General features: G+C 34.9%; 1 protein-coding gene and 2 non-coding genes across 3 annotated transcripts; 1 reads left to right on the top strand and 2 right to left on the bottom strand.

Moving 5' to 3' along the window:
* Positions 1–178: 178 nt before the first annotated feature.
* trnaa-agc (transfer RNA alanine (anticodon AGC)) lies at positions 179–251 on the bottom strand. The gene has a single exon. It is a non-coding gene; the product is annotated as a tRNA-Ala (tRNA).
* A 630-nt stretch (positions 252–881) lies between these two features.
* trnay-gua (transfer RNA tyrosine (anticodon GUA)) lies at positions 882–967 on the top strand. The gene is given in 2 exon segments: positions 882–918; positions 932–967. It is a non-coding gene; the product is annotated as a tRNA-Tyr (tRNA).
* A 365-nt stretch (positions 968–1,332) lies between these two features.
* LOC127434366 (dnaJ homolog subfamily C member 5-like) lies at positions 1,333–9,434 on the bottom strand. The gene is made up of 4 exons (XM_051687055.1): positions 9,328–9,434; positions 5,423–5,636; positions 2,766–2,943; positions 1,333–1,471 (listed from the first exon to the last, which is right to left on the bottom strand). Exons 1-4 carry the CDS (start codon positions 9,432–9,434, stop codon positions 1,386–1,388), a joined length of 585 nt encoding a protein of 194 aa, XP_051543015.1. The 3' UTR covers positions 1,333–1,385.
* Positions 9,435–15,972: the final 6,538 nt, after the last annotated feature.

Below are 15,972 nucleotides of genomic sequence, written 5' to 3'. Positions count from 1 at the left end.
ACTCAAAGCATAATGCAATGGCATGTAACTTTGTGTGAATTTACAGTAACGCAAAACGTTAGTTTTTGTAGAAGTCTCTAGGTTTCTGTTCGTGTAATTAATATATAAAAAGACAATATTTGCTGGGACATTGAAGAAACTATATATATATGTAAAAAAAGAAAAGAAAAAGTATTTATGGAGAATGCGGGCATCGATCCCGCTACCTCTCGCATGCTAAGCGAGCGCTCTACCATTTGAGCTAATTCCCCGCTTGTTTATTGAGGCTTGAATTTGTAGTATTGTTTGTATACTACATTGTGACTATTCTGTACTATTGAGGTTTTGTTCAGTTACTCGTTTTAGTATCATCAGCGTGTCTCATTTCAATTTGAGCTATAATTACTTTTGCGTTTTAGTTTTGTTGGATGAAACGCCGCTGTTCTGCTAACTAGTTTAAGTCAGGTTCCATGTTTTCTAATAAATAACTGCGAAGTAATTTGTGGATAATTCGGCAGTGACCCATTATCTATGTTATCTTTAGTCTACAAATTATATTTAATAACAGTGCTTCATTAAATATATTCCACTTCTTAAATTTGTTTCCGTATTTTACTAGTCTGATTCTACAAAAATCAGCATTTCATTTACCACTGTTACAGTTGTTACCATTTGTAATGTATTGTTTAGCATTTACTTATTTTTAGTGTATTCTTTGCCCTCTAATTTGCTGTGCAGATCTGTTGAAAAGAAATATTTCGCTCCACTTTGTACTATGCACAGTACTATATTCATACTATTGCACTGTGCAATATATTGTTTATGACTAAAATAACAATAAGCGAAATTTAAACAGATAGTTTAATATTAAGGTATAATAATTATAGTCCGTATACCGTATTCCTTCGATAGCTCAGTTGGTAGAGCGGAGGACTGTAGAATGAATATGGTAATCCTTAGGTCGCTGGTTCGAATCCGGCTCGAAGGAGTGAGGTTTTTGATATTGAAAGTTGATCAAGAGCTTTTTGTGACTTAAAAACTAAACTGAAACAGTTATATGAGTGCAGAGTACATATAACAGTAGACAAATGAAATATATAATAAAAGATGTTGTTTGAAAACCTCTGATAAAGGTACATAAATGCCTGATTTTTGTGAAAACCTAAGCTATACTTTTATTCAATCCCGAATGAAAAATAAAATATATTATTCACAAGTTTTATCACATTATCTGCTTTATGTAATAACTGCACATTAAGCATAAGAATAATATAATATGTTATTTACAGACAGCATGGTTAAACAAAGCATTTTTTGACCGAAGTGTTAAACTGTAAAAGATATATATCAATATATTCCAAAATAATTTTATTCAAAGATCAGTATCTATCATGACTCATTTGCTTTTAGGTGTATGTTCTGTGTCCATCGCCAATCAGCTGGGTCTTCTCACTTGCATTGGTTGGCTGAAGCACAATCGGAGTGTCTCCATCTGGAAAACCAAAATCACAGGTAAAAGAGGTCACATAAGATCAACATGGAAAAAAACGAGGCTACTTTGTCTAATGTCATGCCTTTTCACACTCCTAATTGAACTTCCTGCTGAAATGAAAAGTGTTTTGTATGCTCCAAGGACGTCCCAGCAATCTGCTGTTAGCCTGCCCCTGCTGGCTGCACTTTTATGACCTCATCGAGCTGGCTCTGGATCACTGCTCTGAAGGGCAGCCCACTGTCCACTGGCTTACTTAATGGTGAGGGAGGTTATTTTACTCCTAGACTGTTTCAGATTCAAAGACGATAGGGTGGATTTTTATATATCTTGAGCAGGAAATGTCTTTAACACATTACGTTTCATTTTAATGCATTTTTTATTTTGCTGCACTAATGTAAATGCTATGAAGTAGGTGCATACAAGCAATACAGTAACAATGTGAGTCTTTTCAGTGTCTTGTGTCCTATGTATTGCCAACCTGGGTAGGTGAATGCAAGTTAACCAAAATAGAAGTAGTGTATTTTTAAATGAAGCATGAAGCTAGGGTCTTTTTGGCAAATATCAGAAAAAAAGACGTCTTTTCCTCTCTATACCATCTTACATGCTGCTTTTTAAATGTAGGAAACAACATTGTTTATTTTTATTGTGAGAATGCTATAAAAAACTATTATGCATACACTTTGAGAAATGACTCAGACTGCAATTATCATGTTTGCAAAGGACTGCAAAAGAAGATCTACCTCTTACAGCTCACTGGCAGTATTATATCCAAACATCTGGCTCAAAAGGACCTAGTCTATTTATTTTGTTAAACAGGATGACTTATTATGTTTGCTGAGCTCTTCCTTTCACTCATAAGCCATGAGCTTCTACATCAAAGCCTGTTTCTGTTAAAAATACTTCATACACTTTTTAATAAGAAAATTTAATCATATAAAGCAATGGTGAAATTAATTATAGAAAGATGCAATAGCAGATTATGCAATATTTTCTTAAAAAAAATAATTAAATAATAATAAAAAAATAATATTAGAGTCAGTCTTTGATTCTTACAGCTGGTTTTAAAGATTACCAGCAGTACATTTCCAATTGAGGCATTTAGCAGACACTCTTATCGAGACCAGTTTACAAAATGTGTTTTAGTTTCATGTATGACCCATTAGTTCTGGAATGCCTTACACCATTTACAACCACTTTTTCTCTAGCTGTAGAGTGACTGTGACCGAGTTATATTGTGCCCATTTACCCTTTCAAAGAATGCTTTCCTGAAACACATCTAGAGTGTGTGTTTTACCTCCTCTCTCATTGTCGGTACGGATCTGCTCCTCTAGGTCTTCAGGAGACACGAAGAACTCTTGGTCTTCTTCTCCAGGTGTGTGGGGTTTGCACTTCCCACAACAGCAGTTGAAACAGCAACACAGACAACAACAGAAATAGCAACCTGTCATCAAGCCACAGATGGCAAACAGACCCTATAAATGGAAAAGTTTATAATCAGACAAACAAATGCCATTAGGGAGAAATTCAGCATCAAATATTAGTTCAAAAGGGCACTTACACTCACATTACAGTGTCCATGTTACACATATCACAATCACATGTTCATATGATTTATTACAACAGTAATAATTATTGTTGGTAACGCTTTACTGTTTTATGCATTAATACTAGCTACTGCATCAGGTTTCAACTCAGTGAACAATATATTTTTAATAAATAAATGTTTAATAAATGTTTATTTATATAGTGGCCTACTATTGGTCATAGTTTGTGTTAGTTCAAAATGCATTAACTAATGTCAGCATATAACTTTACATTTAAAAGGAATAGTCTGGGTTTAGTACAAGTTAAGCTTGATAGACAGCATATGTGGCATAATGTTGATTACCACAAAAACACATTTCAACTTGTCCCTCCTTATCTTAACAAAAAGCAAAAATCTGGGTTTCATTGAAGGACTTACAGTGGAAGTGAATGGGGCCAATTCGTATACGTTAAAATACTGTTTCAAGGGGAGGTTCGAATCCAGGGTGTACTGAGTGACTCCAGCCAGGTCTCCTAAGCAACCAAATTGGTCCGATTGCTAATGAGGTTAGAGTCACATGGGGTAACCTCCTCGTGGTTGCTATAATGTGGTTCTCGCTCTCAGTGGGGTGCGTGGTGAGTTGTGCATGGATGCAGTGGAGAATAGTGTGGGCCTCCACACACGCTACGTCTCCACGGTAACACACTCAACAAGCCACGTGATAAGATGCATTGATTGATGATCTCACTGAGATTAGTCCTCCGCCACCATGAAAAATGAGTCACTACACCGCCACGAGGACTTAGAACGCATTGGGAATTGGGCATTCCAAATTTGGGAGAAAAAAAAAATACTGTTTCAAATGTATAGCCACAAGACAATATGTGTGTTAACATGATTTTAGTGTGATAAAATCACTTAGTAACCTTTTCTGTGTAAAGTTATATTACATTTTACAACTTCGCTGCCATGACAGCGTAACACTGCAAACCCTAAAATGACAGTAAAAACAACAGAATACACTTCACATTTCTGCCTTTAAGCCTTCCAAAAACTAGCCCAATTCACTTGCAATGTGCCTCACTGTAACCTCGATTTTTAGGAGGGATGAGTCGAAATATCTTTTTTTGGTTAATCACCATTATGCCATGCTGTCGATTGAGCTTAACTTATTTTGAACCTGGAACATGTATTAGTACATGTAAAATGTATTAGTATATGTAGCAATTCACATTAATCAAGATCAATAAGTGCTGTAAAAGTATTGTTCAAGTTAAGTTCATTTGAACTATTGCATTAACTAATGTTAAAGAGTTCACCCAAAAATGAAAATTCTCTCAGCATTTACTCACCTTCATGCCATTCCAGATGTGTATGACTTTCTGTCTTCATCAAAACAAATTTAGGTAGGTCCAAATAATTTCTTAGCTCTGTAGGTCCACAGAGTAAGTGAATGGGTGCCAAAATTCACATAAGGGCAATGAAAAAGTAATCCATAAAACTCCAGTGGTTAAATCCATGACTTTAGAAGTGATATGACAAGTGAGTTTAAGAAACAGATCAATATTTAATTCCTTTTTTACTATAAATTATCCTCCCAGCTTAATCAATTTCCACTTCAGTTTCACTTTCCCATTCTTCTTCTCCTGTTTTTTTATTATTCACATTCTTCATGCATATCGCCCTCTACTGGGCAGGGAGAATAATTTCTGATAAAAAAATGACTTAAATATTTATCTCCCACACCTATCATATCCTGTCTGAACACATGGATTCTGAAGTCATGGATTTAACCACTGGAGTCATATGGATTACTTTTATGCTCCCTTTATTTGGAATTTTGAGCTTAAAAATTCTGGCACCCATTGACTTGCATTGCATGGACCTACAGAGCTGAAATATTCTTCTAAAAATCTTAATTTGTGTTCTGCAGAAGAAAGAAAGTCATACACATCTGAGATGGCAGGAGGGTGAGTAAATGATGAGAGAATTTTCATTTTTGGGTGAACTATCCCTTTATTCTACAAACTTCATCTACCCAAATGTTCAATTGCAAGCTGTCCTACAAAATAAAATAAAATAATGTAGTTCAGTAATATTAGCATAAGTATCACAAAGTCCTTAGATACAGTATGTAAATTTGAAGAAACACGAATACGATGTAATTTACAATGCAAACAAAATATCTATAAAGTGAGTAATTGAATTTTGAAAGATTATCACTTTTTTATTTTTATTTTATTTTTTTGGTTAACTGGTTCATTTTGAAAAATGTTATTAGTTATTATTGACCTTGCAGTGTTAACATTACAATGCTGAATTTAGTTTTTATCAAAAATATAACATTTATTTAAATATTTTTAAAGTGATATTTATAAAGACAAAAAAAACAAACATATGGAAATAAGGGGGAAGTTATAATGCACCTTAGCCCACCAGCTGGAGAGCATGAAGTACGTGTTCACATTCTCCTCTCCAAACTGCTGCGACACATAGAGGCCCAGGGAGCCATACTTGTCGTAAATGTTCCTCTTGGTGACGTCAGACAGCACCGTGTGGGCATTGTTGAGCTCTTTGAATTTGTCAGTTGCATCTGGGTTCTCAGGGTTCTTGTCAGGATGATATTTCAAAGCAAGCTTTCTAAAATGTAGGCAAGGATATGTAAAAAAAAATAAAAAACTTTAAACTTTTCAAATGACCTGCAAGAAAGCTTCAGATCATTACAAACACCTACACTGAGGTCTATGACTTCTTGCACCTGTAGCTTTTTGCCTTTATTATTCTTGATTTTTCAAAGTTACTGGAGAGAAGTTTTGTGGAAACACACTGGTAACAGTATTGGTCATACAGTGGCCCTCAAAAGTATTTGGACACTTCATCCAAACATGGCAATTCTGCTATCATTTACTAACCCACATGTTGTTCCAAACCTGTATGACTTTCTTTTCTCACCGAAAGACAAAAGGAGATATTGGCAGAATTTTAGCCTCAGTCACCATTCACTTTTATTGCATCTTTTTCCATACAATCAATGTGAATGGTGACTGAGGCTAACATTTTGCATCTTTGAATTCCCATCTTTGGTTGATCTATCCCTTTCAGCCACACTTCATATCAAAAAATATGAATGTCTTTGCATTTTAGAACAAATTATGAAACCAAGAGGATTTTATTTTAAAGAAATATAGCACAAACCCACTTTACATGCAAAGCATTTCTCTAAAAGAAATTTGTTAGTTTTTCATATAAATGGTAAGTCAATATATATATTGTGCTCTTTGTGAAACATGCCCATAAACAATGTGATGAACTGCTACACCTATGGCTACTCTTGGACACCCGTGTGAACTTGAGAATCACTACCTTCGTACATCCACTAAAAATTACCAATTGGTTCAAAATAATTAAACAATGGCTCATTAAAGTGAAGTTAGTTCTGAGAAAAGGTCTAGCATAATTTGTTTGCAGATGTCACTTGGTTAGATATGTTGGTGTCTAACACAATGTAACACATACATTTTTAAGTTTAACTTAAGTGTCCAAAAGTGTCCAAATACTTTTTGGGGCCACTGTATGCAAATGATTTTATTGTATATTAAATATATTTATATGACCTCAGAAATGTACTACACTGAATTTCAGTAAGACTGTGCATTTAGTCTGTGACTGACTTATTTTCCATGGTTCTCCAAATGAGAGTGACTGTGTTGAAGTGACATAAGACAGCCATTAGTTTAAAAAAGAAACAAGAATAGTTTTGGACTCAGTGTGAGCAGACTCATTAACATGTGCCAGTATAAAATGCTGCCTCTGTGTTTGATGATCTCAGTAGGGTGTGATCTTTAGCGGCGAGCTGTCTTATGCGCACACTGCTTGACCTGTCTGTGTGTCGGCAAGACTGCAGACACTATTAGTGCCTCCGATAGCTCCTCAGCACACAAGATGGTGAAGAGAGGAACGTCACCCAGTCTGACATTTTCCCCATTGGAACCAGAGGTGCATTGCAAATGTCTTTGTCTATGACTCAGTTCAGATCTGCTCTGAATGAATGTCAACTTGTTCAAACTCTGTGAAGCAGTTGTCTGAAGTCTGCAGCAATGAGGTCGTCTGACATTTTATAATGTTGTAAAATGTTATATCTTTATGCTCAAAGTGGCACTGGATGATCAGATTCTAAACAATAAAACTGTCATTTTTGTGATCTAAAAAATGATCATGTAAAAGGCGTAAAGCTGCTTAAAGGGATAGTTCACCCAAAAATTTAAATTCTGTCATCATTTGCTCAACCTCATGCTGCTCCAAACTTGAATTACTTCTTTCTTCAAGTAGAAGAAAGAAAGCCATATACAGGTTTTACACAACATGAGGGTGAGTAAATGATAACAGAATTACTATTTTTGTGTGCACTATCCCTTTAAATCTACTAACAGAAATTTGAATTTTTACTAATACCTCAGAGCAAGCTATTAGTATTTAAACCAAGAATTTCACCTTAAAAAACTTTACATGAACATAGACTCTATATAATTTATATTCTTTTTTTTTTTTTGTAACTAAATTAACTAAATTGTTGTAACTAAACATCAACAATTTATAATGCTCCAAGCACGCTTGCTTGTTAATTTTTCATTACGCCAATGGCATCTGCAAGAGTTGTGATGATTATATATTCATTAACCACAAAGAAGTGCTGTTAAAATGCTAACCATTTAAATGCCTCCTTGAACATCGTGTAAATTAGAGCAATTAGAGACTATAATTGTTGGAACATCAGTATGGTGTTTCAAATCAACTTGTCTAATGAAGCTCTCCAACTTGATGCCTTCATGTTTTAGTGTACAAGATATAGAACAAGCACAAGACGTGCATAAATACATATGTTACCAAAATGTTCACACCTTATCATCCTTTTTAAATTAAATAGCTAGATAAGGCTCATATAACAAATACTACATTTTGACACAAGCAAATAAAAATGGCCCAGGTTGTCCTGTTGTTGAGTAACATTTTTATGCAGTTGTTATGCCAACAGACAAGTGGGACTACAATTATGATGTTAGAGTCATGCTATTCTCACCAAAGGCAAGCATTGCACGTTTCCATGGTATTGTTTAAAGGGATAGTTCACCCAAATATGAAAATTCTCTCATCATTTACTCACCTTCATGCCATCCCAGATGTGTATGACTTAATTTCTTCTGCAAAACACAAACAAAGATTTTTAGAAATATATCTCAGCTCTGTAGGTCCATACTATGTAAGTGAAGAAATTTGAAGTTCTAAAAAGCATAAAAAGGCAGCATAAAAGTAATCCATACGAATCTCGTGGTTAAATCCATGTCTTAAGAAGCGATTTGTTTTTGGCAGGGAAGATAATTTATAGTAAAAAAGGACTTAATGTTGATCTGTTCCTCACACACACCTATCGTATCGCTTCTGAAGATAAAGATTTAACCACTGGAGTCATAAGGATTACTTTTATGCTGCCTTTATGTGCTTTTTGGGACTTCAAAGCTCTGGCCACCATTCACTTGCATTGTGAGGACCAACAGAGCTGAGATGTTTTTTCTAAAAATCTTCGTTTGGGTTCTGCAGAAGAAAGAAAGTCATACACATCTGGAATGGCATGAGGGTGAGTAAATGATGAGAGAATTTTCGTTTTTGGGTGAGCTATCCCTTGAAGTTATAGTCGAGAACCATTAATGCACGCACCCGCACACACACACACATACACGCACACAAACTTGTTTTTATATAATTGTGGGGACTCTCCATAGACTTCCATGCATTTTATGGATTTTATACAGATCTAACGATAATTTCTATCCCCTAACCCTTACCAAAGGGTAAGGGTTTGCATTTTTACATTTTCAAAAAAACATAGTTTAGTATGTTTAACAAGCCATTCCCTCGTAATGTAGTATAAACATGCGCACACACACACACACACACACACACACACACACACACACGTGTACCCATGAACATGTTCACATACTGTATGTCTCATCCATAAGATTTTTTTATCATTCCTGATCCCAGTAAAATCAGGCTTGCCATCTGTTCAACATAATGAATATTTTAGATTTATGGAAGTCATATTATATTCATGCAGCTCCAATGCAACCAAAGGCAGAGATTATAGAAGAATGAGTTGCAGATTTGCACGTTCTCTCTCTATCTTTTGCTCCATTTTTCACCCCAAAAATGATCTATTATATAACAACACTCCGAACTCCTAACAAGTAACTAAAACCGAAAGGCAGTCCATCTCAGGACATCCAGTTGCAATGCACTGATGGGAAAATAGGGATTGCAAGTCACAGTTTACCTGTAGGACCTCTTGATGTCATCGTGGGTGCAGTTTTTGTCAAGACCAAGAACCTGGTATAGAGCTTCCCCTGATGTGGACAGGGCTCGTTGCCTTTGTTCAGTCATGATCTTAAACCATTACCTTCACATCAAAAGAACAAATAAACCTTCAGTAAACTGTATAAAACAGTAGGTCAGGTTCTCCTGTGTGGAAAGCAAGATACAACTGACATTTGTGTTGTGTCTCATATTAAAGTCACTCTTTCACACATCAACCTAGACACCAACATACCAACCTTGTCGACAATAATTCTAAACCAGTCCTGCTGTTTGTAAGAACTAACATCAACTTTAAGGTTATAGCAGGCAAGAAGATAATATACAATACAAGGTTTTGACATAGATTATTTGATAACCTCCAACCCCCATGCTTGAATAATTCCATCTTTCGTAATGAGCCTTCATTGAATATTAAATAGATCAAAAAATTATATAGCCTTCACATCTCTCTGGAGGTTTACAGTGGCTGACTGCTGAAAGTGTTAAGCAAAAACTGGTATCATTACATCAGTGGTGAAGTAAATCCCATAGAAGGCCATTCATTGGCTTTCTTACCTGTTCAAGTGAACAGATTCCAAATTTTAGTCCTTCTTCAATGCAGGTAGACAGGCTAATGGAGTCAGGTTCCTTCTCTGAGGGTGAGTAGATTACTGAGGAGATGAATTATACATGGAGCTACTCATGAGCTCAGGTAACATTAGGCCAGTTTAACATAGTTACCAGCAAGGATCATTGGGTTTCAGTGGCAATAGTGCTTGTGTAACTACATAGGGTTGAAGCTTTTGGGGAAGATGTTCGGTGACCACTGTCTGGTGTCTGAGGATAGACACGCATTATGTGGCACAACTGATATTATAACCTGCATAAGGAAGGAGCACTGGGGAAGCCTGAAGGTTAGGTGTCATGTTTTTACTCTTGTCTGCCGAACTCGACTTGATTTGATGCATTTTCTTGCTAATGCAATGTCGCCATCTTGTGGTGCAAATCTGCAAATGATATTACACTCAATCCCATGGTGTGACAAATATAGTGACTTGCCAATGCGTATTGAGGAAAATAATAATAATAATAATAATTACTGGTGTGAAAATGTATATATAAAAAAATAGTGTTCAGAATTAACAGAATAACAGCCACCTAAACTCAGATGAGGAATAGTTCACCCAAAAATGAAAATGTTCTCATCATTTACTCACCCTCATGCCATCCCAGATGTGTTTGAGTTAGAACACAATTATTAATTTTAGAAGAATATTTTAGCTCTGTAGGTTCATACAATGCAAGTGAATGGTGACTAAAACTTTGAAGCTCAAAAAAGCACATAAATGCAGCTTAAAAGTTATCCATATGACTCCAGTGTTTTAATTCATGTCTTTTGAAGCGATACCAATGATGTAATAATTTAATAATCAACCATGGAAAAAACCCATATCAGTAGACTAATAATATGAATATTGGGGGGGACATGTCCCCCTCACTGTCTATCTATGGCCCTGAGCGATACGGTCAGTTTTGGGAGAAAACATAGCAAAATGTAAGTACCTAGGTGCTAGGAAGTGTACTTGAGCTTGAAAGCATAATTGCCATAATTGGAATATATGGATATGTAGTGTAAAAAAACAAAAAAACAAGTTATCCTTTGGTCTGATCTCACCCAAAACCAACTGGTTCACTTCAGAAGACATGGATTAAACCAATGGAGCCATATGGATTACCTTTATGCTGCCTTTATGTGCATTTTGGAGCTTTGAAATGTTGGCCACCATTCACTTGTATAGATCTATAGAGTTAAGATATTCTTCTAAAAATCTTTGTCTGTGTTCTGCAGAAAAAATATTAAGAAAGTCGTACACATCTTGGATGGCATGAGGGTGAGTAAATGATGAGAGAATTGTAATTTTTGGGTGAACTATTGGATCTGCACATGCTCAGTAGCAAATCAGCAACAATATTAACTATGTATACACATTTGCTAAAAATACAAAATGTTATTAATATTTTGCTACAATAAATTGCAAGAAAACAGATTGCACAGTCATTTTATAACATTAGAAAAAAAACAAACAGAACTGTTTTGCACAAGGGAAATGTTTTCTTGACTCTGTGAGATTGCATTATGCTTTATTAATTTTTTCTGGAAGAATTTGTTTTTTTTTTGCTGTGATTAGTGTATTAGTCAATGGTGAAAACTAGAGCACTGTTAACAATGTGTGAGTCTTCACATCCAAATTATAAGAGTACAAAGCTCATATCAAAGTTATTCTTTAACTTTAATAGCTAAATGAGGTGCAGTGGCTTTTTTATTAATGGCAGTTTTATTATCAGAATATTATCAGACCAGAGACAGTGCCAAATGTTCTGCCAAATCATTGAGAATTGACCGGAATTTGTCATCTGTATTTTGTGGCATATGTATTTTGATACATTTTACCGGCTGTGCTGCATTATACATTATAACACTATCCACATGTCTGTTTGCTATTTTTTTCTCCCACAAATATAATGTTTTGTTATAAAGCAACAATAATGCTGAAAAAAAAAATCTAGCACTTATCTTGTATCACCACAAGATGGCAACAACTTCTTCCACTAGTTAAAAAATTCTGTCATAATTTACTCTATGGATCACAAAAGGAGATGTTAGGCAGGGTGCCAGCCTCAGTCACCATTTACTTTCATTGTATGAAAAAAGAAGCAATGAAAGTGAATGGTGACTGAGACTAACATACTGTTAGACGTCTCCTTTTGTGTTCCAAGTAGGGGGGAAAAAGAAAGCCGTACCGGTTTGGAACAACATGAGGGTGAGTAAATTATGAGCAAAATTTATTTTTGGGTGAACTATTCCTTTCAGAAAGGACACAGCTCTTTAATTGTTTCTAACCAAAAACATTCTTTTAACTCAACCTTTGCAAAATAGTTTTAAAGTGCTAAAAGAAGAAAAACCACACCGGGAATTCACATTCTTATATGTATACTACCGGTCAAACGTTTTGAAACGCTTGACTGAAATGTTTCTCATGATTTAAAAAATCTTTTGATCTGAAGGCAAATTCTTAAATGTTTGAAATTAGTTTTGTAGACAAAAATATAATTGTGCCAACATATTCATTTATTTCATTATAAAACTAAAATTGTATATATAAATTTTTTTTTTTTTTTTTAAATTGATGACTTGGACCAAATAATAGAGAAAAGCAACCAATTAGTGCCCAACATAGATGGGAACTCCTTCAATACTGTTTAAAAAGCATCCCAGGGTGATACCTCAAGAAGTTGGTTGAGAAAATGTCAAGAGTACATGTCTGCAAATTCTAGGCAAAGGGTGACTACTTTGAAGATGCTAAAATGTAACACAGTTTTGATTTATTTTGGATTTGTTTAGTCACAACATAATTCCCATAGTTCCATTTATGTTATTCCATAGTTTTGATGAATTTACTATTATTCTAAAATGAAAAAAATTATAATAAAGAATGAGTAAGTGTTTCAAAACTTTTGACTGGTAGTGTATATATATATATATATACACACACACACACACACACACATACTGGCGGCCAAAAGTTTGGAATAATGTACAGATTTTGTTATTATGGAAAGAAATTGGTACTTTTACTCACCAAAGTGGCATTCAGCTGATCACAATGTACAGTCAGGGTGTTAATAACGTGAAAAATTACTATTGCAATTTGAAAAAAAGTTCAGAACTTCTTAAACTACTTCAAAGGGTTCTCATAAAAAAAAATCCTCCACGTGCAGCAATGACATCTTTGCAGATTCTTGGCCTTCCAGCTGTCAGTTTGTCCAGATACTTCTAACGCACCTTACAGTCTAGCTGATCCCACAAAAGCTCAATGGGGTTAAGATCCATAACACTCTTTTCCAATTATCTGTTGTCCAATGTCTGTGTTTCTTTGCTCACTCTAACCTTTTCTTTTTGTTTTTCTGTTTCAAAAGTGGCTTTTTCTTTGCAATTCTTCCCATAAGGCCTGCACCCCTGAGTCTTCTCTTTACTGTTGTACATGAAACTGGTGTTGAGCAGGTAGAATTCAATGAAGCTGTCAGCTGAGGACATGTGAAGCGTCAATTTCTCAAACTAGAGACTCTGTTGTATTTATCCTCTTGTTTAGTTGAACATCTGGCCTTCCAGACGCCAGGCCATTTTTGACCTAATATTGACCTTAAGACTTGCCAGTAAATTGCATAATGTGGCAACTCAAAAACAAACACAGACAATGTTAAGCTTCATTTAACGAACCAAATAGCTTTCAACTGTGTTTGATATAATGGCAAGTGATTTTCTAGTACCAAATTAGCAATTTAGCATGAATATTCAAGGATAAGCTGTTGGTGTGATGGCTGCTGGTAATGGGGCCTATCTAGATTTGATCAAAAATGACTTTTTTCAAATGATGGTGCTGTTTTTTTTACCTTAGTAATATCCTGACTATACTTTGTGATCAGCTGAATGCCACTTTGGTGAATTAAAGTACCAATTTCCTTCCGAAACAACAAAATCTGTACATTATTCCAAACTTTTGGCCGCCAGTATATATATATATATATATATATATATATATATATATATATATATATATATATATATATATATATATATATATATATATATATATGCAGGGTTGGGGAGTAACGGAATACATGTAACGGGATTATGTATTTAAAATACAAAATATAAGTAACTGTATTCCACTACAGTTACAATTTAAATCATTGGTATTTAGAATAAAGTTACATTAAAAAAGTATTTTGATTACTGAAGAGATTACTTTGCATTTTATTGTCATTTGTTTCATTTAATATTTAGTCCTTTCAGATGGAAAACATTTATACATATAAATGCTGCGATCAAAGTGCATTTGAACAGCGGTGAAACACTTTCTTATAATGTGTTACATTCATACGAGCAGACAGAGAAGTAAGTTTGAAGTAAGTTTAGAGCAAAAGAAATAGAAATAAACCTTGTGTAAATTGTCAGCTTTACGCTAAGCTAAAATGCTATTTCAAGCTATTTTACATGCACGTTACCAGGCACGATCATATTTTTTTTGTCAAGAAAATTCACGTTGGATCATAATTAATTTTTTTCTAGTAAGACCTTTGATATTAGGGCAAAAATCATATTCTTGATAATAATTTTTGTACTGTTTTCCTGTAAAAATATCTAAAATCCTTAAAACAAGATCAATTTGATTAATCTTGTTTTAGAAACAACACTGCATAAGATATTTAGGTTTTTCAGAGAATGTATTTTTAACATGTGTATTTTGTCTTACTGTACTGACAGAGTTTTTATAGTCAAAACAAGTGAAAATATCTACCAGTGCTGAAGAAGTAATCCAAAGTATTTAGAATACGTTACTGACCTTGAGTAATCTAATGAAATACAGTACAAATTACATTTCACATCATGTATTCTGTAATCTGTAGTGGAATACATTTCAAAAGTAACCTTCACAACCCTGTATATATGTATGTATATATTATGCATAAAATAAATTATGGTGAAAAAGATACTAATTCCCATTTATTTTAAAAACAACATGCAATTGAGACAGCAGTCAAAACAACAAGGAAGTCACCGGTGACTGAGCAGTGCAGCAGGAAAGAGCCATGACAGACGTCAACCAGCAGTATCAATTATGTTGGCGCTCCCCTTGTTTGTAGTCTCCTGATGACTGGTGCATAGCACAGGTCGGATTGCAAGTGGATACATGGTGTCTCAAGGGGAATTAGCATGTGTGCTCGCCACCCCTCATCATTGTCTCCTCAGGAGACTGTTCCTGCAAAGCACGTCTGCCAGGGGAACAGCATTTGTGGCAAACTAAGCCTCAGAAACAAACCATTAATGAAAAGATTGCCCCTCAGTCAGGAAATGTGAGACTCCCAGATGAGCAGCACACTGGGCCATCAGAAGTTGACAGAATGTAGTCCTTGACACTGATTAAACAGTATTACATAAGAAAACAGAACAGTTAAAAACGAGTCTGATGAACACCTGAGCTTGTCAAAGGGTTAGTTCACCCAAAATGTTAATTCTTTATGTCTTTCTTTTGTCTATGGAACACAAGAGGAGTTAAAGGGATAGTTCACCCAAAAATGAAAATTCTCTCATGATCTTTTACTCACCGTTATGCCATCCCAGATGTGTATGACTTTCTTTCTTCTGCTGAACAAAAACAAAGATTTTTAAAAGATTATTTCAGCTCTGTTGGTACTCACAATGTAAGTGAAGGGTGAACAGAAATTTGAAGTACCAAGAAAGCACATAAAGGCAGCAGAAAAGTAATTCATATGCACGTTAAATCCCTATTTTCTAAAGCGATATTATAGAAGTGGGTGAGAAACAATCAATATTTAAGTCCTTTTTTACTATCAGTTCTCCTCCCTGCCCTGTAAGTGGCATTATGCATGAAGAATGCGAATCACCAAAAACAAAATAAGAAGAATGTAAACATGAAAGTGAAAGTGGAGATTTTTAGTAAAAAAGGACTTAAATATTGATCTGTTTCTCACCACACCTATCATATCGCTTCAGAAGATATGGATTTAACCACTGGAGTCATATGGATTACTTTTATGCTGC

Source organism: Myxocyprinus asiaticus, chromosome 44 (genome assembly GCF_019703515.2).
Source record: "Myxocyprinus asiaticus isolate MX2 ecotype Aquarium Trade chromosome 44, UBuf_Myxa_2, whole genome shotgun sequence".
NCBI classification, from domain to species: domain Eukaryota; kingdom Metazoa; phylum Chordata; class Actinopteri; order Cypriniformes; family Catostomidae; genus Myxocyprinus; species Myxocyprinus asiaticus.
Note: the sequence above shows the minus strand (reverse complement) of the source record. Positions and strands in the feature narration are given on the sequence as shown.